This window comes from Electrona antarctica (assembly GCF_951216825.1).
Source record: "Electrona antarctica genome assembly, chromosome: 8".
Lineage (NCBI taxonomy): Eukaryota > Metazoa > Chordata > Actinopteri > Myctophiformes > Myctophidae > Electrona > Electrona antarctica.
In genome coordinates, this window is record NC_136789.1 from 17,955,894 (window position 1) to 17,980,910 (window position 25,017).

At 42.4% G+C, this 25,017-nt stretch overlaps 2 protein-coding genes across 3 annotated transcripts; both read right to left on the reverse strand.

Annotated features, from left to right (window-relative positions):
* Nucleotides 1–242: 242 nt before the first annotated feature.
* On the reverse strand, nucleotides 243–10,588 carry endou2 (endonuclease, polyU-specific 2; the record flags this gene model as incomplete). Its single annotated transcript, XM_079508912.1, has 6 exons — nucleotides 243–509; nucleotides 4,230–4,383; nucleotides 6,568–6,680; nucleotides 7,179–7,300; nucleotides 9,561–9,666; nucleotides 10,487–10,588. The coding sequence occupies 6 exons, from the start codon at nucleotides 10,586–10,588 to the stop codon at nucleotides 243–245; spliced, it is 864 nt and encodes a 287-aa protein (XP_079365038.1).
* Nucleotides 10,589–17,237: 6,649 nt separating this feature from the next.
* On the reverse strand, nucleotides 17,238–21,811 carry tlcd5b (TLC domain containing 5b). 2 transcript variants are annotated; one of them, XM_079507557.1, is made up of 3 exons: nucleotides 21,615–21,811; nucleotides 19,833–20,054; nucleotides 17,238–18,517 (listed from the first exon to the last, which is right to left on the reverse strand). In XM_079507557.1, exons 2-3 carry the CDS (start codon nucleotides 20,020–20,022, stop codon nucleotides 17,988–17,990), a joined length of 720 nt encoding a protein of 239 aa, XP_079363683.1. In that variant the 5' UTR covers nucleotides 20,023–20,054; nucleotides 21,615–21,811; the 3' UTR covers nucleotides 17,238–17,987. The 2 variants fall into 2 exon arrangements, with proteins under 2 accessions (XP_079363683.1, XP_079363684.1); XM_079507558.1 differs by having other exon boundaries at nucleotides 19,833–20,057.
* Between the last annotated feature and the right edge of the window lie 3,206 nt (nucleotides 21,812–25,017).

Consider the following 25,017-nt stretch of genomic DNA (forward strand, 5'->3'; position numbering starts at 1 on the left):
TGTAGCCACTACAACCACAAATGTCCCAAGAAACTAGCTAGCCTAGCCACAGAGTCTGCTGCGCTCTGAGAGAAAAGCACGGCTGAATTCTTTGTTTTGATTAGCCGTGCCATTATTGTGGTTTAAGCACGGCTAGAAAGCTGTTTCAACCAATCAGATTGCTTCCTCGAAACGACCTGTTGTATAATTGAGTTTACTACGTGGGGCTGTTCAGGTACTTGATGAGCACGGGGTAGTTGAGTTTACTGCGCGGACACTGGGCTGGTCAGGTACTTGATGAGCATGGGGTAGGTGGTGCCGATGTGCTTCTGGGCGTAGTGGTGGCACACAATCTCCACGTCGTACAGGCTGAACTGGACCTTGACGCGCTCCTGGGCTGAGGAGAGGAAGCTCAGGGTGTAGAGGGCGAACTCGAACTCGGGACTGACGCCGATGAAGATGCTGCCTTTGGGCTTTATGCCGTCCTTCCACATGAACTGGAGAGCCAGGATGTGCTTGTTCTCGTCAGGCTGTGGACATTGGAGAACAGTTCATTTAACACACTGCTGACTCATTTTAAGGATCCCCGCAGCTTCATATCCAAAACACTTGATGTACATGTCCACATGCCTGATCATTTCCAGTAGTGATGCACAATATTATCGCTAGCATATCGATATCGGACGATAGTTAATTTAAAATGCAATATCGGTATCGGACCGATATGAAAATAATTCCGATATTCTTTCAATGATATTGACGCAATAGTAATGTGACCGTTAATGGCTTTGAGAATTAAAAGAAAAATAATTCAGCAATGAGCTCAATAATATGAATATAAAATGATATATAATAATGTTATGTAACATATCGGTTTCGCCCGATTTGACCCGGCATATTATGCCAAAATGTCAATACCATGCATTTATAATTTCCAGCTCCATTAAATAGATTATAGACTTTTCTTGTAGAAAAGAGAAAGGGTATAAGGCACGAGATGTAAGGTCTAGTGACTTACATCTCTTGCATTTACCCTGTAATGTGACCGTTAATGGCTTTGAGAATTAAAAGAAAAATAATTCAGCAATGAGCTCAATAATATGAATATAAAATGATATATAATAATGTAACATATCGGTTTCGCCCGATTTGACCCGGCATATTATGCCAAAATGTCAATACCATGCATTTATAATTTCCAGCTCCATTAAATAGATTATAGACTTTTCTTGTAGAAAAGAGAAAGGGTATAAGGCACGAGATGTAAGGTCTAGTGACTTACATCTCTTGCATTTACCCTGTAATGTGACCGTTAATGGCTTTGAGAATTAAAAGAAAAATAATTCAGCAATGAGCTCAATAATATGAATATAAAATGATATATAATAATGTAACATATCGGTTTCGCCCGATTTGACCCGGCATATTATGCCAAAATGTCAATACCATGCATTTATAATTTCCAGCTCCATTAAATAGATTATAGACTTTTCTTGTAGAAAAGAGAAAGGGTATAAGGCAAGAGATGTAAGGTCAAGTGACTTACATCTCTTGCATTTACCCTTTCTCTTTTCCATGCAGGTACATGTCAACCGCTCTGTGCCTCTATGTGATGACTGGAAGCAATGATGGAGGGCTCGTCGGCAGTGGCGTGCACAGACATTTAGAGGGGCAGGTGCTCAAGTTAAAAAAGGGCACCTTGTGCAGCGCGTGGAACTGGCCGGTTGCCTTAATCTATTTTGGGCGGGAACCCCTTTTGGTGTTAGCATTATGTTATGCTTTAGCTATTGAAAAATAGCAGATCTACAAGCTCATAGCGCGCCACCGAGTGGCGCGCTACGAGCTTGTAGGTCTGCTATTTTTGAAAAATCAAAAAAAAGGGGACATTGCCAAAAGGGCAGGGGGTGCTCTAGCACCCCCTAGTGTCTATCTGTGCACGCCACTGCTCGTCGGAATGGAATGACAGGGAGACGGTGGCTCAGAGCTGCCCTGGCAGCTCAGAGAGCAGAGAGAGATGCATGCCACATGCCACCTACTTGCCATGTCACACATCTGAATTCTTCTCCTGACCTTCATCTCATCTCACACATCAGCAGCTCTCTCACCCAGTGGTACAAAGTACTCACATTCTTTACTGAAGTAAAAGTAGTAATACTGCAATGTAGTTAATACTCTGTTACATGCAGAAGTCCGGAATTCAACATTTACTAGAGTAAAATTACAAATGTATTACAAAGTACTCATTATGCAGAAGGTCCCATTTAACAAGTTTTCAAATGCATAAAATGTTTTAAAAAATCTTTTGAAAATAGCAGATCTACAAGCTCACAATGAGTCGCATCACGACCCATTGTCAGCTTGCAGATCAGCTATTTGTGGCCAAAATGTATATAGGCCTGAAGTGGGTAATGTAGCCTATGTTTTGTCATAATAATCAAAATCTACAAAGTAACTAGTAACTAAAGTTTTCAAATAATTGTAGTGGAGTAAAAGTATAATATTTGACTCTGAGACATATTTGGAGTCGAAGTACTGAAAATTGGAAATACTCCAGTAAAGTAAGAAATACCGTACAGTACTTTACTGCCAGCACTGTGTCAGTGAAAGTTTCTATAAGGCCAAGTTGAAGTGAATGGGCAAGTTGCAAAACGTTGCAAAAAGTTAACCAAGGACCTCCACATTGATATATATTTGGCTGCGGACCCCCATCTGAAAGGGTCAGGAACCCCAGAAGAGAAGATTTGTGTTTCAAGACACTTTCACACATAGCAGAAGTACAAGCTTGCAGCACGACACAATGTGACTCGCTGTGAACTTGTATATCTGCTATTGAATACCGTCCGAATGTATACAATATATATATTGAAAAGTATTTCCTAGAGCCCCTTGAGATGTATCATCTCGTTTTAGAGGGGGTCCTCATATGGATGGAGTTAACATTACTGTGACGCTATATTAACTCATTTTGTTGGGGACCCCCTGGAAGAGGGAAGATATCGAACACAAATGGCAGCTGAGCATGGCGAGGTATGAATACGACCCTTGATCAGCCCAAGAGGAGATAAAGAGGAGGAGCTGTTATCAGAAATGATTAGAATCGGGTAAGCTTGGGAGGAGTTATCAGGTAGATTGGAGTTAAGTGATAGATAAGTGAGGGAGGAGATCGTTATCTGGCGTGGTCTTCCCTCATGAACTTACATTGTTCCAACTACAGTTTATTTAGAGGGTAAATGTGTGCATTTTAGCATTTTTACTTTTAGACCGTCTTTAAAACTCTAAACAGCACTCCACAGAACTACAGTAGCGCTTCCTACAGGCTCTGGGCTACAGGTATACAGTAGTACCAGCCAGGGTGTCCCTGAAGAACGTCTGAAGCCTAAATGATTTAATCAAGCTTGTTAAATGTACACCTGCAGTTTAAAGTTTACCAACAACATTTGGCTGGTGTTGATTTCCCATCCTGCCCCGGGGCAACGGCGGCGGTGGGGGGGGGGGGGGGGGGGGATACCTGAGCTGAGCTGAGCTGACCGGCCCGGCCTATCTGACCACCTGTCCCAGACACTAGCCCTCACTTGACCCCGCTCACCTGTCCCACACCTGGTCAGTGAGCACCACCTTTAACCACTCAAACAAACCCTTATATAAATCGTTGAACGGAGTCCCTCAGGGGTCTATGCTAGGCCCCCTCCTATTGTCCCTTTATGCCAAATCTCTTCAACGAGGTCACAACAGAGGGATCAAAATGAAATCAGGAGAAAGGACCCCATGAAGACCTTTTTTTCAGCTCCAGTTCCAGTTCCAATTGCGTTACTTCAAATGTCTTGTTAATTATGTTTTTACTAAAAAAGTAGCAAAAACACGAGACCGATTGACTAAGCATCTATCAAAAGAAGGTGACAAGAAGGAAGACATAGAGGAGACTATGGCAGAAGATTGTGAGTGAGTCTATAGTTCTGACTGCAATGGGAAGTTAATTCCACACTTTGGGAGCTAGGAGGAGCTTGTTTGTAACAACAGGATGTATACAGTATGTCGTTGTCAGATAGCTAGAAAATGAATCAGAGCCATTGGCTGAACAAAAGATAAAATTGCCAAGAGCAAAACAGAAAAGCCCTTGTGAGACAGAAATCGGGCTCATTTATGTCAAAGGCAAGGTTAACCTGATACAAAAAAGAAACAGGAGCTAGGCTCCTGCCCTATGGGCCTCGTGGCTCGACAAGGCTTACTTACTTTAGTACAGAATAGATTACCTGTGGAGAGTTTGCGTTGACGCTGTAGCCTTTGTAGTCGATGTGTCCCAGCTTCTCCTGCAGGTACAGCTGGATCCAGTTGTGGAATCCAATGACGGTCCTGCCTCCCCTCGTCTCCCCCACAAACACGTGCTCAAACCCAGAGGAGTCTGGCCTGGTAGAGGGATTTGATTTGATTTATTTAGCACAGTATAAAACAATACAAAAAGGGGAAATATGTAGAAAATAAAAAAAGGAAAGTTCTAGTGCGAGGAGGCAAGAAGCCCAAAGGGCTTATACGAGGCCTCAATCTGTGTACAAGAACAAAACATTTAAAAGCATGATTTGAATGCAATATACATATTATTAACAGAAAACATGATTGCATAGTATAAAGAAGAACTATAGAACAAAACAAGAGAAAGCGGGATGGAGGGATGGAGGGACGGGGAGAGGAACACAATTCATTTGCATGAAAACCAAATGTTGCAAATGTCATCAGCTTTAACCACTTAAACCCCAGCATCTGTGTTTGGGTCACAACATGTCACAGCGTTACTCGTTGACATGTTGTATGTAACTAAATGTTCTTAATACAGTAAAACTAGCAGATATACTAACACAATATTTTTCTATTTTCACCACTGACACTGTATGAAATATCTATTATCCTACTATTGTTTTTGCACCGATTTGTTGATATGTTATATTGCTTCTCGAGTATTCCAATAATCGAAAAGTGGTCAATAGAAAGTTGTAGTCCTTGTAAAATACTCCTGTTTAAATAAAGGATAAAACAACATGAGAATCCTGATTCTGAATATCATCTCTGTCGGTGGAAACCTCATATGTCCAAAACTGTTACGTTTCAATTTCAATTCAAATTCAAAAGCATCAAGCAGCAGATCCACAAGCTCTAAACGCGGCTTGTAGCTTGTAGATCTGGTTGTTGTAGATCTGCTTCTTTGTGTGATGCTGTAGTATCAAGTGGGGCTTTAATTTGAGAAAAAACACAAAAGGTTGAAGATAGGAGGTTTCTGCCCTACAGCAACAATATACTACATACAGCATCTTTCCAAAAAAAATGAATATCATGGAAAAATTGGTTTATTTCCATAATTCCATTCAAAAAGTTTAACTTTCATAGATTATATATTCAGTGCACACAACGTAAATGATTTCAAGTATTTATTTGTTTATCTTTACACAATCTTGGCTTCCAGCTCATAAAACCCACTAAAACAGAATTTAAAAATCTTCAATACTTGGTTGGGAATCCCTTTGCCTTCATCACTGCCTCGATACGCCGTGGGCCGGCATTGAGGCAATCAGCCTATGGCATTGCCCGGAGTTATGGAAGTCCAGTAAAGTGTGCATTTCGTTTGGGAATCAAGGTCCAAGGGTTTGGAGGAAGACGGGTGAGGAACCAAATCCAAGCTGCTTGAGGTCCAGTGTGAAATATCCACAGTCAGTCAGTCATGATTTGGGCTGCAATGTCCAGTGCAGGTGGACAGTCTACCAGAATGTTTTAGATGACTTCATGATTCCTTCTGCTGAGGATCTGTACGGAGATGCAGATTTCATCTTCCATACCGCCAGAAGCACCACAACCAGGATTGATGCCCATGCCATCACAGTGCTTGGCTGGCCAGCCAACTTGCCGGACCTAAACCCCATTGAGAATCTATGGGGTATTGTCAAGAGGAAAATGAGGGGCACCAGACCCAAAAACCAAGAAGAGCTGATAGCAAGCATCAAGGAAACCTGGGCTTCCATAACTCCGGGCAATGCCACAGGCTGATTGCCTCAATGCCAAGCATTGCCACGGCGTATCGAGGCAGTGATGAAGGCAAAGGGATTCCCAACCAGAAGATGAAGATTGACATTTCTGTTTTGAAAGTACCATATTTTGATTAATTTGATGTGATCCTAATTTCTTAATGTGGCATTCAGATTAAAACATTCATGCTCTGCAAAAACTGAGGAATAAATGGTGATTTCTTCACAGTATTCAAATTTTTTGAAATTCTGTTTTAGTGGGTTTTATGAGCTGGAAGCCAAAATTGTATAAAGATAAAACATAATAATACTTGAAATCATTTATATTGTGTGCACTGAATCTACAATCTATGAAAGTTAAACTTTCTGAATGGAATTATGGAAATAGACCAACTTTTCCATGGTGTTTTGGAAAGGTGCATATACACACACACACACACACACACACACACACACACACACACACACACACACACACACACACACACACACACACGCATGCGTGCGTGCTTTATATACTGTATATATACTGTACAGTATTGTATATGGGAAGAAAACAAGTGAATATACTGCAACCCACTTGCTGGAGCCCCTCCTGGCGTAGAGTTCAAACCAGATCCTGTACAGCTGGTTTTTGAAATCTCGTTGATCCTTTGGAGATAGTTTCTTCTGCACCAAGTACTTATGGGCTATCTGTAAGCCACCAGGGAGACAGACAAACAAGCACAAAGATGCATGCATAAGCATCACTTATGAGACAAGACATAATAATCACTTATCAGACAAGACAAGATAAAATATAATATATAGTCGCTGTTGGGCAGAAACCTCCTATCTCCATATTCTGTTTTTTGTTTAGATATTTGTTTTCCTTCACAATTGAATGTCCTACCTTGCTGTGAGTAAATTCCACCCGAACTGAGACAATCTATTATTACAATCCTCTTAATTTCACGACCACGTTTGTTATTTCGTGTTCATTGGCTGGGAAAAAGTTATTAAAACTATACAAAGTACGTATAGGAAAACAAGACAAGACAAGCCAATAGGACTACAGTAATTTGAACATCAATCAATCAAAAATAAAATGGGAAGATTTTAAGGTCACGAGTGCACACACAAAATACTGATATAGCCTAGTATTCAAATAAATTCTAATAAATGGTACATTAAATGAAACACACAGAGTACCTGCATAGTTGGCGTCTGAATGATGGAGTCCAGGAACTTGTGATTCTCTGCCTCCTCTTCAGGGGTTACAATCTCTGGCACGCCGGTGTCACTCACATAGTTATCCAATAGGGAGATGAAGGCTACAAATAAACAAACAAAAAACATACAGAATAGGCTCCATGCACACAGTAGAATAACTCTTATTCCTACATCTGGGGCCCTCCCTACTTCCTTCACAAGTGATGAAGGCTCTGTTCCATTCTGGTTAAACAGAGTCAGGGTAGTGGGCATCAAAGGGCTCCATTTTCGTCACCGCTAAACCCCTTATCCCTAAACTTCTTTGCCTTTTTTTTTTTACTATTTTACAAAACATTTTTGAATAGTTAAAATGGACAGTCCACAAGCTCACAGCGTGTCAATGTAGATCGGCTAGTTGAACTATTCAAAAATGTTTTTCAAAATAGTAAAAAAGGGCAAAGAAGTTTAGGGATAAGGGGGTTTAGCGGTGACAAAAATGGAGCCCCAAAGTGTCTGTGAGTGCATGGGGTTGGGGTTCCAAATGGCTCCGTACAAGTGTGTAACTCTGAGAGTGTACAATTTGAAATAAAAAAGTTTGAGAACCACTGAGAGTACACAAATGGAACAGAGTCTTCATTAGTATCATCGGTAACACCTGTGAAGGAAGTAGGGAAGGGCCAAAGAGTGAGAAAATATATTTCTCTTCTGTAACAGACGTTATCAAAAGTAACTCAATGTCAAACGATAGTCACGTATACCTGACCTGATTATTTCTGGAACACAGTTCTTATGTTCTTATTATGCAAAGATTTGCCTATTAAGGGAAATCCAATAAATGAATAACCCTGTGACACAGGGATAGTGGGCGACGGGGGTGATGCCAGGACTTTGGTATACTGTCTTGAAAAGGATGCAGCATGTATAACACGTTAATTGATCAAAGTTTGGGATAAAAGCTTTGGTGTTATTAGTGTTTGGTGTTAGCTAGTATTGATATGATGAATAGGCTGACATGGATTTACGGTAGGCTATGTCAACACAGACAGCAACACAGTAATTGAGATGCTTTTTTCCCCCTGCAATATACTGAAATCTGCCAAAACAAAATGACAAATATATTTATAAATTATAATTATATGGCTGACTGGAGTCCCTCAGGGGGCTTTTCTGTTATTGTGGGGAAAGCTTTTGCAGAAAATAGTCAATCTACGTTCTACAAGCTCACAGTGCAGCTAACTGCTATTTTAAGATAAATACATGTTCTTTTCTATCAATTGAACACCCCGTGAAGCCTTGAATTAATGGGGATTGTTTAGTTTTTGTCGCATTCCCTAGTGAGCATAGAAGGCTCTGGGAGGGAGGGAGAGGAGCAGTGCAACGCCCCCTCACCCCGCTCGCTGTGATTATTATGCAACATAGTGACGCCTGTCATAAGGAGATTATGGTTAGCTCTCTGTTCCATGTGGGGACATGATGATGAGAGTGATGCAATGGCACAGGAACCAGTGCAAAATGCAATAGCATGTGTGGAAACAACTTCATAGTGAATTGTTTGGTTGGTTGTGTGTTGATTGCACAATTTGCACTGCAACATTAATTGTAACTGCCTCACAATATTATAACATTAAAAAAAAGCATATACACTTTTAGCTCTATAGGCCTATACCCTGACGTAGGCTATACCGCGAATGGGGGGGGAAATGCAGTTTTAGCTTTTTTTGTGTATATATATATATATATATATATATATTGTAATTCTTGAACATTTTGGTGTGTGTGTGTGTGTGTGTGTGTGTGTGTGTGTGTGTGTGTGTGTGTGTGTGTGTGTGTGTAGGGGGGGGCGTCCTGGAAACCAGACGAATAGTCTGGCCATGCCAGGCTATAGAGGGTGGAGGTGTAGTGTGCCATCTAGTGGCGGAATGATGTCCAAAGCACCTTTAACCACTTAAATCCCAGCATGTGGTGAAGGTTTTCACAGAAAATAGCAGATCGCCTGATGACTGATACTTCATGTCCTATAGTATCTAGCATGAGAGAATAGGGGAAAGGAATCAACGTCACTTGATTCCCTTGTTTGACCCTTTGAAGGTGCAAACAAAGATGCTTATTGGTCAAATAACCGGATGTGTGTCTCAACTCAGAAGAAATTCAAAAGGATGTCAGGCTGTCAAGTGCTGTGCTGCCTTGCTGTAGTGTAGTGTTTTCTGACTGATTGAATAGTTTGTTAGACAGAAATGTAATAACAGAGTACAGTCCCGTAGTCCAAAAGGCAGCACCAAAAGTCCTTGCGGTCTTGTTTCCATATAGATAGATAGACACATCCGTGCACGACAAAAAAGGAAAAGAAAAACAAATCCATATTTAACACATTGCAATACTTACCTGCAAAAGTCTCCTTTTTGAAAATGTTCTCGTCCACAAATGAAAAGAGAGGGTATCCTGCTCCGTCATTGTCATCGTTGAGGGCCATCGAGTCCCCAGCTTTACCCTGTGTAACCCAAAATAAGGACATATCATCACTTTCATCACTTTGACGAGTGGCTAATGTTTGGTTGCTGGGCTCCAGTTGTACGTTTATTTACTCTGACCCATTTATTAATTTATTTATTTATTAATGGATTTCGACGAAAAAGAAAGCCTGGGTATGGAGGCTAATGGATTTCTAAATCAACCAATAGTGCTTACATGCATCTAACCTATATGGCATAGCTTAGCTTTTCAGGTTTCCACTGACAGTTTTAATACCTCTAAAGGGCCATAATTGAAAATACAGCAGTAAGCCTATAACAGGAGTTACAGTTATTACTTAAAATATTTGTATTATAATTATATGATGTATGACTTAATAGCGTTTCCAGTATGACAGAGGGATATTACTTTGGTCATGCCCTAAAAAGAGGAAGAGGGAGGAATTCGTATACAAGTAGCAGAAATAGCTGATTTACAAGCTATACAGTTGTCTATGCTGCTACTGGGACAGTTGTAATTGTATCCTCAGAAAGGATCATACCAGTCCAAATGTATGAATGAGTGGTTATTGATTATTGATGAAGGATTGGAACCTTACAGAAAACACAATCTAACCATTTCATCATATCCATTTGCCATCACTAGCAGATAGCCATTCCTATGAGCTTGTAGATCTGCTATTTTCACTAGTTGAAACATTGAATTTCTCTTTTGGGACCTGAGCTAAAAGGCATGGGAACCACTGTTCTATATGCAACCCTCAGCCTAAGTGCTGTATAATATGGGAAGCTGTTTCCTCTGTCTATCCAATTCGTCTGCATGTCTTTCAGCACGCGTACCTGAAGAGAGATCCTGTAGTCTTTCCCAGGCGTGAGTCTGTTTTGGTCATTGTCCCACAGCTGCTGCACGATGTTTGACAACTCTCTATCACTCTCAATCATGATATGGCTTGTTGTGTCCACTACGTTGGTCCCTTGGTGGTTGAACTACTTGGTTCAGAAGCTCTCTAGGGCAAGAGAAACAGGAATAAAGTTGTTTAGGCCAGTAGTTTTCAAACTTTCTGTGCCCATAAGGCCCACCAATGGGTAGGCTAAGTCGAAATCTGAAGGCACACTTGTATTCTTACCGAACATAGCAGATCTACAAGCTCTCAATGATGTTTTGCATGTTGTGAGCTTGTAGATGAGTGGTTTTCACTATTAAAACGTGAAATAGAGACATGTAGGACCACAATGGAAACAAGGCCCTAGGACTTTTTTGTGTGTCCTTTTAGCCTTAAAGGGATTGTTCACCCCCAAAAACTATCGATTACTCATCCCATGGTGACTTGAATTCATGGATATCTTTGTTGTTTTCAGTTGTTCAATATTTTGATGACCAGCAGTGGTTCCCTATGGAGACAAAGAGTCTCCTTTGTGTCTCCATAGTAGGGAACCACTGCTGTTTTCATTTCTGACTAATAAAGTAGCCTATTCAATCCACCAATATTGTAGTCTGTATTGGGAAATGAGTGCGCACAAGTACTGATATTGTAAAATAAAATAAAATAAATCATACGTTTTTGTATAGTAGTATATGTACAGTATACAGTATATTGCAGCGTGGTTGTCACAGAATCCCAAATTGACTAGTCTCCGAGTCACTGCACTCGTTTGGGAACCACTGATTTAGGCTAGTGGTTTTCAAAATGTCTGCCACACTATAGACCAATCCACGGAGGGGTGCCCTGGCGCAGCCACTGAGGTGTCCCATTAAGCGCAGCTTGACACCTCAGTATTGATTGCCTACACCTGGCCTACAAGGCAAGGCTCCGTGGATTCGTATACAGATTGACCCTGTGTTGTGTTTCATAATTTGTTGCTAATCAATGTGTGCATATTCAGATTAGTAAAATTACTGTGAGTTTAGGGAGAAAACGGTGACAAACTACATATCATCTGTTCTGCATTCAGGTTTGTTTTACCCTTAATGCTCCCGGCAATTCAAGGTGCCACTCTATTTGGAAAGTTACACACTGTACAAGCGTTCAGGTTTACTTTGTTTTACTTTATTGTTTTCCAGAAAAAACAACAAACGTTGACGTTTACAACCTGCTTTACTCAATCATGTATTCCATGATTTTCTCCACCGTGCTCACAGCAAAACATTGAAATTATGATCTGTAATGGACTAAAATAGCTCTTGAAAATAGCTTGTTGATAATGGTCATTGTCAGTGATGATGAATATTTGATGACTTACTAAAAATGGCTACTTTACTGAATATAATCCAGCCATCCAAATACCCTTGGCTCTCACAAGTGTGGAATCAATGTATTATTTAGAGTGCGTGATGGGTGAAAAGCAATGAGTAAAAACCATACCAAATTTTAAAAAGTAATATTTTTGAGAGAGTGAACATAATGCTGTCAACTGTGTACATATTTGTATGTTGTGGTCACCATCATCATCATCTTATAAAAAGTAGTAAAATATGCCAGGAGCATAACTACTGCTAAGGTGAAAACGTAATTTAGGGGTGCCGTGGGTGAAAAGATTCTCTATTCTATTCTCTATTCTCTAGGGGTGCCCTGAGCCACAGTGATAGCCATCGGCGTGCATGGGCCCCCAACGTGGTCTGTGGCACATTGTGAAATAGAATGGAATGGCTTACACAGCCACGAGGACGGCCGCCACCGCATCATGACAGTGGCACATACTGTATATACGTTCACCTGAGGCCTCCCGTCCTCTTAAACCTAATGTATACTTAGCGTATGTGTTGCATGCATGCCGTAAATCTACAAGCTCACAACGCTTCACAAAGTGAGCTTGTAGATCTGTTATTTACTGAGCACGATAACCGGCACGCAACTAAGTCATAACTGAGCCCACACACACACACACACACACACACACACACACACACACACACACACACACACACACACACACACACACACACATACTGACCTTTCAAGACCTTGTCCCTGGTTCCCTGATGGTCCTATGGAGAGTGCTGCTGGGTGTTTGGAGCTGTGGGTTGGGTATTGCGGACAGGATAGGCAGCCTGGTTTGTGGGGAGGTAGAGTGTTTGTGTGCATATAGGCAGTACCACCATATGTCAGGTAGTGGTATGGAGTGGGGGGGACGGCACAGGAGGGTTGGGGCCTTGTTAAAGGGTTGTACCCTGTCAGCAACTCTAGCCAAAGGGATTACACCATTGTCTCTTTTGGTGGTGCATTCTCTCTATCACCTCTTTCTCTCTCACCTCTGTCCCTCTGTCTCTCTATCTGTCTCTCTCTCTCACTTCTGTCCCTCGGTCTCTCTATCTGTCTCTCTCTCACCTCTGTCCCTCGTCTGTCTGTCTGTCTCTCACCTCTGTCCCTCGGTCTCTCTCTGTCTGTCTTGCTCTCACCTCTGTCCCTCGGTCTCTCTATCTGTCTCTCACTCACCTCTGTCCCTCGTCTGTCTGTCTGTCTCTCACCTCTGTCCCTCGGTCTCTCTCTGTCTGTCTTGCTCTCATCTCTGTCCCTCGGTCTCTGTCTCCTGCATCACAGGGTAATTACAGGCTGTGTCAGGTAATAATAGTGTGTTATGATAACTGACTGTAGTAAGGACTAGTTTGCTGAGTGCACAAGTAGACATGTGATTTAGTAGTTCACCCCAAAATGAAGAAGTAGTAGGTCGGGAGTGGCTTATTGTCGGTATCAGCCGGTAACACGCGGGAGTCTGTCCCCGTAACAATGCGCTTAGCCTGGGCAGCATTCCATTTCGGGTTCATGATCCTGTCGGGAGTGGATGGTAACTTTCGTCATGTTGTAGGCTAGTCAATGATTTGTTGTCATCAGGCAGGAAACCACAAGGCGGAATCATAAGTACCCAAAATACTTCCCGCGATCATAGTTTTAGGGCCTACCCAATAACATCATTGATGTAGCGTAGTTTTGCTGATTTTTAAAATATAAATGTGAGGGTACTTTCCAGTTACTATTTAGTGTCTGTATACCTTTGTATACAGACACTAAATAGTCTGTATAGACAGACTAATCTGTCAGACAGAACCTTCTCTGTCCACCTAGGGGAATTTGCGTCACCTCCGCCCCCCCTCTCCTGTGGAGTGCCCCAAGGCTCCATACTGGGTCCCATTTTATTCCTCCTTTATGTACTTCCCTTAGGACCAATACTGGCAAAACACAACATGGCCTTTCACTGCTACGCTGACGATGTCCACATTTATTTCCCACTCAAAACCAACTCCAATAACCCATTCCAGTCTTTCCTCAACTGCCTTCACGACGTCAAGTCTTGGATGGACACAAACTTTCTCACCCTCAACGAAAAGAAAACTGAAATAATTCTTTTTGACAACCATTCCACCATATCCTCTAGCCCCCTGGGTGCGCTAAATTCCAACATCCACCCCTCTTCCAGAAATCTCGGTTTTATTTTTGATAAAGATTTTAAATTCAATAAACAAATCACCTCAGTCGTTAAATCCAGTTTTTTCCAACTCTGCGTCATTGCAAAGATCAAATCCAACCTCCCCCCTAAACAGCTGGAGATGGTTATCCATGCCTTTATAACCTCTAGACTAGACTACTGCAACTCCCTGTATACTGGCATCGACCAGGTTTCACTCAGGCGCCTACAACTTGTGCAGAACGCAGCTGCCCGCCTTCTCACTGGCACTAAAAAACGGGACCATATCACTCCAGTTCTCGCCTCCCTCCACTGGCTCCCGGTTAAGTTTAGAATTGATTTTAAGATTATTTTATTTGTTTTTAAAACACGACATGACCTCTCACCCTCCTACCTCTCTGACTTAATTGTGCCCTATGTCCCACTCAGAGCTCTACGGTCTGCGGACCAGCTGCTGCTGGTCGAGCCTACGACCAGCAAGAGAAGTAGGGGTGACCGTGCCTTTGCGGCTGCGGGCCCCAGGCTCTGGAACGCACTGCCTTTCACCATCAGATCTGCCCAGTCGATCGGTGTTTTTAAATCCCTACTCAAAACCCATCTGTTCTCCCTTGCCTTTAATTGCTCTTGAGTTCCCTTTTCTACTTTTTATTGTTGCTCTTTGTCAACGTATGCTATTGTTTTTTATTTTTTTGCCTTCAATGTCATGTTGTATCTTTTATTTTTATTTTTTCTTGTTCAGCAAATTCTATTTTATTGGGTAGGCCCTAACATTACGTGGGGACTTATTTTGGGTACTTCTGATTGTGCCTTGTGGTTTCCTGCCAGATGACTACAAATCATTTACTACAACATGACACAGATCAGGCTTTCCTCCGAGGTGGAAAGCCTGGTGACGTGAGGTTACAATGCACTAGACCCGGGTGATGGATTGCTGAGATGGAGTGCCACATCTACCATCAGCTCCTAGTACTTCCCGCACCCAAGCCATGCTACTCATACGCGGAGTTGCCGGTGCCCACCATTGAACCCATGCATGAACTTCTGGTCCAAAAGCAAGAGATCTACAGACTGAGCTACCCGGACACAAAATGACTTATTTTCTTTCAAATACACATGGCTTCATGGGGTGTGGAATTGATAGAAAGTCATTTTTTTGTCCATTTATAGTATAGGCATTATAGGGTTTAACCTCAAACAGAAACTCTTTCACGTGATGGTTATCACATTTGGGCAAGTGGCCCTTTTTAGCCCAAGGATTGTTTTTCGTGCAAAAGAAATGCTTGCAATGGATTCAGAATAATGAAAACCGCCTAGTTTGACACGTCACATGCTACTTAAATCAGAATAGAAATGTGAGAATTTACCTATTTTCCCATACAAAACTTAAGCATTTTTCCAATATGTTCCACCACTGGGATTTCTTAGGACGATTGATATGTTATTACTAACTATGTTATTTTCATATTTATGAAACAAAAAAAGTTGAAAGACTTTCTGTTTGAGGTTGACCCCTTTTTTCCATAGAATGCCTATACAATAATGTATGAATACATGATCCTCAACATATCACTTGTATTGAATGTTTACAATCTGTGCAAAGCCTTATTACTGGAAGCTTTCCCCCAAATCAAATAAAACAAGTAAATGACAAATTAATTTGAACAGTTAATAGAACCACAAAAGAACCTACCAAAAATATTGCCAATTACAAAATCAACTCTATCCCAACTCTCTGTCGTCATAGTTTCATGTTGCATTATGTCTGTCTGTCTTTATGCTGTCGGTCATGCTCTACACCAACACGTGTATGACTCAGCAGTGTGTGTGTGTGTGTGTGTGTGTGTGTGTGTGTGTGTGTGTGTGTGTGTGTGTGTGTGTATGTGTGAGTGTTTGTGTCCTTGCACACTCTTGTGGGAGAAAGGAGGCATTGTGACAGGTGAGCCTTCCGCTAGTAATTCAACACAGTCAGCAGACACCAGCTACTGAGTCAATAAGGTAACAAAAGTACTCAAAAATCTTTCAGCACTCGTCTTTCGCTTGATGTTAAATTCATATTGAGTGAGTATAGTGAGTAAAGTAAGAGTAGTCTCTGTCGGGTGGAAATCTCATTATGTCTAAAACTGTTACTTTTCAGGATAACAACTAATTAATTAATTCAAATATTAAAAATAGCAAAAGTAGCAGATCTACAAGCTCAAAACTTCAAGCTGTGTGTCGAGCTTGTGGATCTGCTGCTTTTGATGCCATTGTGCAACGCTGTAGTGTCGACTAAATCACAATGGAATGTGGAGATAAGACATTTCTGCCTGACGGCAACAATTTCAAAAGCCAGTAAAATATGGAGTAAAACCTTTAGGATCTAGTGCAGCGGTTCTGGACCGGGGCCCCTCTTGAAAATCTCAAAAGCGTTGCCAATTAACGTGGAAGGTCAGATGGGTGGGCTGCAGTGCAGTTACAGAGCACGTTTATTTGATCAATTGATTGTGTTCTGACTTCGATCAATGGAACTAGTATAGGCCTACTACCTGTCCATTTGACCAGTCTGGGTCAATCAACAGGAATTTTATACCAATGTGTTCTTGCCCTATATAAACATATTTTCGTCTATTGCCTCCTGCCCCCACGCCAAATCTTGGCCAAAATAAACTAGCTGATCTATTGTCTCTGTGATGCATTGAACTTGTAGATCTCCCAGAACAGGGACGCTATAGGGTTCAAGTCGTTACATTGCTTAAAGGTATATTCAGTGATTTGACTTAATTCAAATATCACTTATTTTTTCTTTTTTTCTGGATAATCCTCCCTACTATAGAGTGTGCTGACCATATAAGGAGTTCCTCCCTGTCCCCAGTGAGCCCCTGGGGTCAAAAAACCCTAGTTTCAGTTTTGGTGGCGGGTGGCAAAGCCTTCAACCAATCAGGATGAGAGGGGCCTTCCTCCAATCATGATCGAGTGGGGTGGGCCTTGGTGCACATGCTGTTGGCCTGTTGCACTTCCCCCCACTGTAGAGCGTGCATGTGCACATTTTGTTACCGGGGCGGACTGGGTAGTTTTCCAAATCACCCAAATCACTGAATGCTCCTTTAAAGCAACACTTAATTTTTTCCCCCACTCATAATAATTCTCTATTTGACCTCACCTGGATCACAACAAGCAGTAGCACAGTTGAAAACAGACACACAACAGAAACTAAGAATAAATAATACATTTTATAGCAATTAAAAGCATAGCCGATGGAAATGGAAGACAAAAACCAAGCAATCCTTTAGAAACAAAATCCCTTTCTATATGCCGCACAGCACATACTTTGTTTGAAAGCCTGTGTTTGTTGGTTTTAACAACCTCCAGAACACCTTTGATATAGTTCGTTCAACCAAGCCCATTAACAAGACCACCAGCCACATTTGATGTTGCTGAAGTAGAACCAAAGGCCAAAATGGCAGATCTGTTGTGTTTGTGGTTAGTCTAGTTTTAGTCGACTAAATATAAGATTGTAGTCAACTAAATCTAGTTGCTTTTGTCTTGCTGGCGTCGTAATGGCAGATTTTACACTGCAAGTGGAATTCCCGCCTGATTTATGTTAGACATACGATGCTTGATTAACGGAACAAAAATAAAATATAAAATGTTGACCAAATGTAATACACAGATGAGATCATTCATAAAAAATGCTTAAAACAGAGAGAGAAAAAAAGAGATGAGAGAAAAAAAACATTTCCCATTAGATGAGAGAAAGTCTTTCTAGCAAAGAGTTGATCGTTGCGGTCAATCAAATCAGCCTCATAACAGTGTCAGATTCCATGGCATTCCACACAGCGGAGGAGGACCTGCAAGCCAGTCATTCATACCCAAACATCCGAGCGATTGCATTCTTCATCCCGTCCTTCATCCTCCTCCTTTATGAGGCTGTTTTGAACGCAACTCTTGGATTGATCTCTCTTCAGTCGTTCTTCACGTGCGCCTCGTCTTCTCCCAGCTTGGAACGTTCCAACCACCTCCTGTACTTGGTCCGGCTCTTCCTGCAGGCGAAGCGGCCGATGTCCACCATGAACACCCAGGCCAGGGCGTACATGGCCACGGCGCCCGCCTTGACGACCAGCGCGGGCCTGGGCGAGATCATCTCGCAGTAGAACAGCACGGTGCCCACGCCCACGCGCACCGTGGCGAACAGCCCGATGAAGAGGACGTCCACGGCGTCGCCCAGCAGGCTGTCGTACAGGCCCGCCTTGCGGAGGAACCAGCGTGTCTGCAGCAGCGGGTTGGTGATCTCGCTGCCGAAGATGCAGCCGCAGGTCTCGCAGCCCGACTCACCGATGCCCAGCGCCAGCAGGATGCCCGTGATGCTGGCCACGTGGTGCGCCAGCATGACGGGGCCCTCGGAGCGGTAGTACATGCACCAGCCCATGTCGAAGAAGAAGTAGCCCAGGCAGGTGGCCAGCGCCAGGGTCTGCATGCTGGTGTTCTCCGTGCCTGCATGGGGAGGAGAACGGACATGGGTGAGCTCTCAGAGCAGATCCAGACCAGTAGTGTCGGTTGCAAGCTGAGCAGTGTCTCGCAATCCTGGCTGCTCTCCACTGGCTAGAGTTGATTTCAAAATGTTATTGATTACTTTTAAAGCCCTGCGAGGCCTGGCTCCCAGCTATATCTCGGATATGCTGAAACCATACAGGCCAGTACGCACCCTTAGATCCTCAAGTCTGGCTCTCTTGGAAGTTCCCTCGACTCGCCTGGTCACTATGGGCAACCAGGCTTTTGCTGCCCGGGCACCCAGACTCTGGAATGGCTTTAAGGCTAGCTAAATCAGTGCCAACTTTCAAATCACCTTTGAAAACATATTTGTACACTAAAGCCTTTCCTTAGAATGTATCATGTTGCTCATGTCATGTCCATGTATGTATATCATATGCTTTGGTTCTACTTCTATTATTGTCTTATACTGTCTATTTTGTGCATTTAATTTGACTGTTGTTGGTTATCCCTTGACACTGTAAAGCACTTTGTAAACATTGTTTTCGAAAAGCGCTTTATAAATAAAGTTTATTATCATTATTATAGTGTTATAGAGGCAGAAAACCGCAACTCCATAATATCGTTGCTGTCCGGAAGAACCCACCATAACTCCATTTTTGAGGAGTTTGATTTATTTTTATTTTTCATAGATCAATACTATTGAACAGCACAGTCTGTGTGTTAGTTAAGAAAATATTGAACCAATGAAGAGTATTACAAAGCGCTTTGAAACAAAAAAGAACTCCTAACTGCACTGGATGATTCATCACCTGAAAAATATACATTTTGGAGTTAGGTGGTTTCTTCCAGACAGCAGATAAATTCTAACTTTGTGTTGTTTTTATTATCGGAAATGAATGCCTTTCTTGATCACACTACAGCACTTCACATTTCGAGCTTGCAGATCTGATACTTTTGCCATTTTTAAATTTGAGTTTTGGACATAATGAGGTTTACAGTTACACCCGGCAGAGACGATGTCACACTTTATCGCATACTAGTAGGGCTGGGCGATTTTTAAATCAATATCACGATGAATATTTTTTGGAAACATTTTAACAACACTAAATCTTATATGGGGAACCCTGGCCCAAAGTATTTAATGAAAACATTTGAGAACAACTGAAAAACTGGAAAAATTGTGGCACTCCATCTTTAAATAATATACACTTTACTGTATGTTGTTTCGTTTACCGTTGGGTGAGGAAAACAATGTTACACATTAAGCTAATCATCTGGAGCAAACAAACCAAAATTATTTGAGTAGCCTACTGACCTGCATGTGTGAATGGCAGCGGGCCGTCTATGAACACCACGTAGGCGGTCAGCAGCACTATGATGACCCCATGGGAGAGAGTGACCAGGCGACAGTTCCACTCTGGCCCCTGCTGGCTGAAGGCCAGGCACAGCAGAAGGTAGAGACACAGCCACACAGCCAGGCTGCACAGCACCTCCACACACACCATGACGACTACTGGCTGACTGGCTGGCTGGCTGGCTGCTGGGACAAATGGACAGTAGGGTAAAGGGGAATATGGACTTGCATATTTATTATGTTTTTTTACTCAACCTCTTAACCACTTGTGGAGAAAGCTTTTTGTTGAAAATAACAGATCTACAAGCTCACAACACAATGCAGAGTTGTGACCTTGTCGATCTGCTATTTTCAACAAAAAGCTTTGGTAAATGGTGCATTTATATAATCACCTTTATCCAAGGTGCTTTACATAGATTGGGCATTACATTCACGCACACATTCATACACCGATGGCAGCGGAAACCATGCAAGGCACCAACCAGCACATCAGGAGCAATTAGGGGTTCAGTGTCTTGCTCAAGGACACTTCGACACCAACTCTGGGGGAGCCCAGGTTCAAACTGGCAACCTTGCGGTTACCATCCTGAGCCACCGCCAGGTGAGAAGAAGAGCTTTTGCAACAAGAAAAATACAATATGCAAGTATAATCAATACGATTTATATTCTCAAAGAACGGCAATAGCAGCATTAAGGCCAGATGAAGACAAACACAATTATTAAGTAACTTCTAAATTGTGATTTCATGGGGATGCTTCCAATGTAAGTTTGAGAGCCTCTGGAGAGTGGAGACCTATACCATCAAATGGCTTAGAAATGCCAAACTTATTTGCCCCGTCAATGAAACTTCACAGGTTCTCGTGTAATGCATAAACTTCACAAGTTGTGTACTACAGACAGTGGTGTAAAAAGTTCTCAATTTTTACTTAAGTAAAAGTATCAATACTACAATGTAGAAATACTTTGTTACAAGTAAAAGTCAGGCATTCAACATTTACTTGAGTAAAAGCACCAAAGTATTGGTAGCAAAATGTACTTAATGTGTCACATTGCGACACATTGTGAGCTTGTAGATCGGCTATTTTCAAATGGCCAAAGCATATAAGTATATAATGTAATAATCAAAATCTACAAAGTAGGCCTAAGCCTAACTAGTAATAACATTTTCAAATATATGTAGTGGAGTAAAAGTACAATATTTGCCTCTGAGATGTAGCCTATAGTGGAGTAGATCAAGTAAGTGTACTAGAAATTGGAAATACTCAACTAAAGTACAAATACCTCAAAATTGTACTTAAGTACAGTACTTACAGGTAAGTATATAAATGTACACCACTGACTACAGATCAGAATGAAACTTCACTGGTGTGTTGTTCACATGAAGTTTAAAGATGGACGTGGTACAATTAAGCAAGGGTATGCATGGCCAGATATACATTTTCTTTCTCTGTCTCCACCTTTCTTGAAACTGCAATAATAATAAACTAGAGTTTACTAGCTGATACCACCCATTGGCATTAGCATCATTGCTACAAACATGTTAACAAGCTTGCAGTGGACATTTCTCAGTAGCACTGATTCAAAATAGTTTGACTAAATTACAGTAGTAGTTCTCAAAAGCTTTGTACAGTACACTGACTTATGGGGGTCCATATAATGAAAAGGTTTGAGAACCACTGGACGTGTACCTCCCCAGGAGACTGCACAGCAGTATATGTGAAGTGTGCCCATGCAGTAGCTTACCTCAACCGTCTCTCTTGGTTGTGGTCTTTATCTGGGAGACCGTTGAGAGCTGACTCCAAGGAAATGAACGCAGACTTCTTCCGCCTCCATGCCGTATACTTCAGAGTTCAGACCCTTCCATAGAAGTCTCCTTTAGTTTTCTACATTTGAAGCACATGCACAGTGGACCTGCCAGTGTGTCAGTGAGTGCACATGAAGGCCGTATCCACACCACTAAAATCAATTAGTAGATTCTTCCCCTTCATCTCAATGGATCCTCTTAAAGGATTATGGTTTTAGAGCAGGATAGTGAGACCTGTAGAAGACTCCCTCTACTGTTGGGTTTTAACTGGTACTCAAGCTAATATAAAGCCTTTATGCCGCCCCATGTGGTCCATAGGGCATGCCTGGGCAGGAGCATACCGGTATCTCCTGTTTCTGTAGCTTGAGGCAACTTGATGTACCTGTACAAGTGCAAGTGTGTCAATGTTGTCAGTTACTGGGAAGTCTGAGGTTAAGAAATTCCACAGAAAAGGTAGTTAATCTCAAGAAGGGTAGCTTGCCTGATTGAGTAATCATTATTGTCTCCACCAGGCCGAAGGCATGGGGAGAGAGTATGTTTTGCACTCCGTCCGTGTGTCCGTGTGTCCGTCCGTCCGTCTGTGACCAGCTAATCTCCGGCACCGTTAACCCGGTCGATGCCAAATTTTGCACACACACTCCCTGGATGCCAACGATGAACCTCTGCCCCAAAATTTCCAGAACGGCCTGTTATAGCGCCACCAGGAGGCCGCTTTGTGCAAAACAAGTTTTTAGACAGTACACCTACAGATTTTGTCCAAACATCACGCAAATTGGTACACAGTCTCTCTAGAGCAAGGGTTTTCAACTGATTATGAACCAGGGACCACCACCCTGACTGAGAATCAACCTGGGGACCACCACCCTGACTGAGAATTAACCTGGGGACCATTGTTGTGTTGGGAGGGGGGATATGCGCGTGGTGTGGGGGAAAGAAATTAACCTTCCATATTAAACTCATGTTGCTGTTCATTGTAACTAACGCCAGGGCTCCACCGGACGCGTTGCGTCTCCGTCGCGTGCGTCAAAAAACGCACCGGTTCAATTTTAATGCACGCGTCGCGTCTCCGTCAACGCAACGCGGGCAGTGGAGCCACCCTTCATTGATTAAAAAGGGAACATTCCCTGACGGTGACGGAGACGCGACACTGACGCGACGCTGACGCACCCGGTGGAGCCCGGCCGTTACTCTATGAGTAAGCAGACACTTGCGATTGATTATGGGCACATTTCCTTATAATGGTGACTCAACCAGGCAAACCGGTACGGTTTCCCTTGAGATTCTAACTCACCTTTCTGTGGAAGTTCTTGACATCCGACTTCCCAGTAACTGACAACATCGACGCGTCATCGTTTGTCACCAGATCATTTACTGCAGGGGTTCTCAACCCGTGGGTCGCGACCCCTCGGGGGGTCGCCAAATTATTTTAGGGGGTCCCCAAATTATTAAAAAAAAAAAAGAAAAAAAAGATTTTTAAATTTTATTTTCACTTTTTAAAAAAAATAGCAGACCTACAAGCTCGTAGCGCGCCACCGAGTGGCGCGCTACGAGCTTGTAGATCTGCTATTTTTCAATAGCTAAATTATAACAATGCTTAAAACACCAAAAGGGGTTCCCGCCCAAAATGGTTTAAGGTTATTGTAGCAGTCAATTTATATTGGGGGTCGGGAGGGGGCGGGGCGGGGGTCCCGAGACATTGCCAAAGCATTTCCGGGGGTCCCCGGCCAAAAACGTTGAGAACCCCTGATTTACTGCATTGTTTCTTAACGTCAATGCAATAAATCTTCACTTTCCTACATTACTAAATGCATGGTCAGGGACCACATGCAACACCTTCACGGACCACCAGTGGTCCACGGACCACCTGTTGAAAACCCATGCTCTAGAGCCATTCAACGAAACGGGTCTTTCAGATTTCTCGGACTCCATACTGATTGGCTAAGATTGGCTTCCAAAGTTCGCAGGAGTGCTCAGTTTCAAACAAAATGCTGCAAATCATGAACACATTGTGTGATTTCCGTGAAATTGTGCACGCACATTCCCACTAGGCAGGAAGAAATGGCACATGAACATTTTCAACTCAGCCTCATGGTGGCGCTATAACTGGCTGAAAAGTGTTTTTACCTCTAACTGCACGGCTCTGTGGATAACTTTGTATGCCAACTCCCTAGAGGCCAAGGAAAAACCTTTTCCTGGAATTTTTCACATCTGCTCTTGATATAGCGCCACCAGGAGGCCGACATATGTAAAACACATTTTCTAATATTACTCCTTCAGATTTTATCCAAATTTCACGCAAATCGGTACACATGCTCTCCATAGTCATGTGATCAAGACGGGTTTGTTTGATTTCTCATAATCCACCCTCATTGGCTACGATTGGCTTCTAAACTTTTCAGGAGTAGCCCGCTTTGTACCCGTTTTGTACAAATCGCCACAACTACTCAACGCAGCGTCCGATTGAGGTGAAACTGTGCATGCATATTCCCACTAGGCTTTGGAAGAAATGCCACTTGACCATTTTCAAATCAGCCTCATGGTGGCGCTACAACAGGCCAAGCCGCGACACACACACACACACACACACACACACACACACACACACACACACACACACACACACACACACACACACACACACACACACACACACACACACACACACACACACACACACACACACACACACACACACACACACACACAGGTCACCTGGTGGGCACTTTTTCTAGTTAGGAAATGTGCCTCATGTCATCATGCGTCTTTCAGTACTGTAGGCTATATCAGTTAACCTGAGTTTAATGGAAGGTTGGATAAAGTAAGAGAATGGAATAAGGGTAACCGTGGCATAGGAATAGATTAGTGCTTCTCAAAAACAAAAATACAAAATATCTTTTGGCTCATATATTTCAGTTAAAGTATGCCTGGCCTTTCCGGGGTTGTGGCTCTTTCAGAGCGGGAACTCTGGGGGGAGGGAGGGGTAAAACATTTCAACAATTTTTGTATGCTATTTTTTACTCATATGAAAAATTAATAAAAAAACTGATAAAAAAAATGCCTGGGCTTGATATAATTTGTTGCACATAGTATCGTGCAATAAATTAAATCAAGCCCTTAAAAGTCATGATTTAATTTCAATCTTTTTATTAGTTATTAATTCAAACTGGCCTACTTGGAACGATGCAAGTTGGACATGCATGCCCCACCCAGTTATGTATGCGTCCCTTTTATGCCCATATATGGAGTTCTTTGTCAGGCATGCCCAAATATGGAGTCTATGCAGATGTCAGAACATATTTGTGATGTCAGAACGGGCTAGCTCCATATATGGAGCCTGGGCAG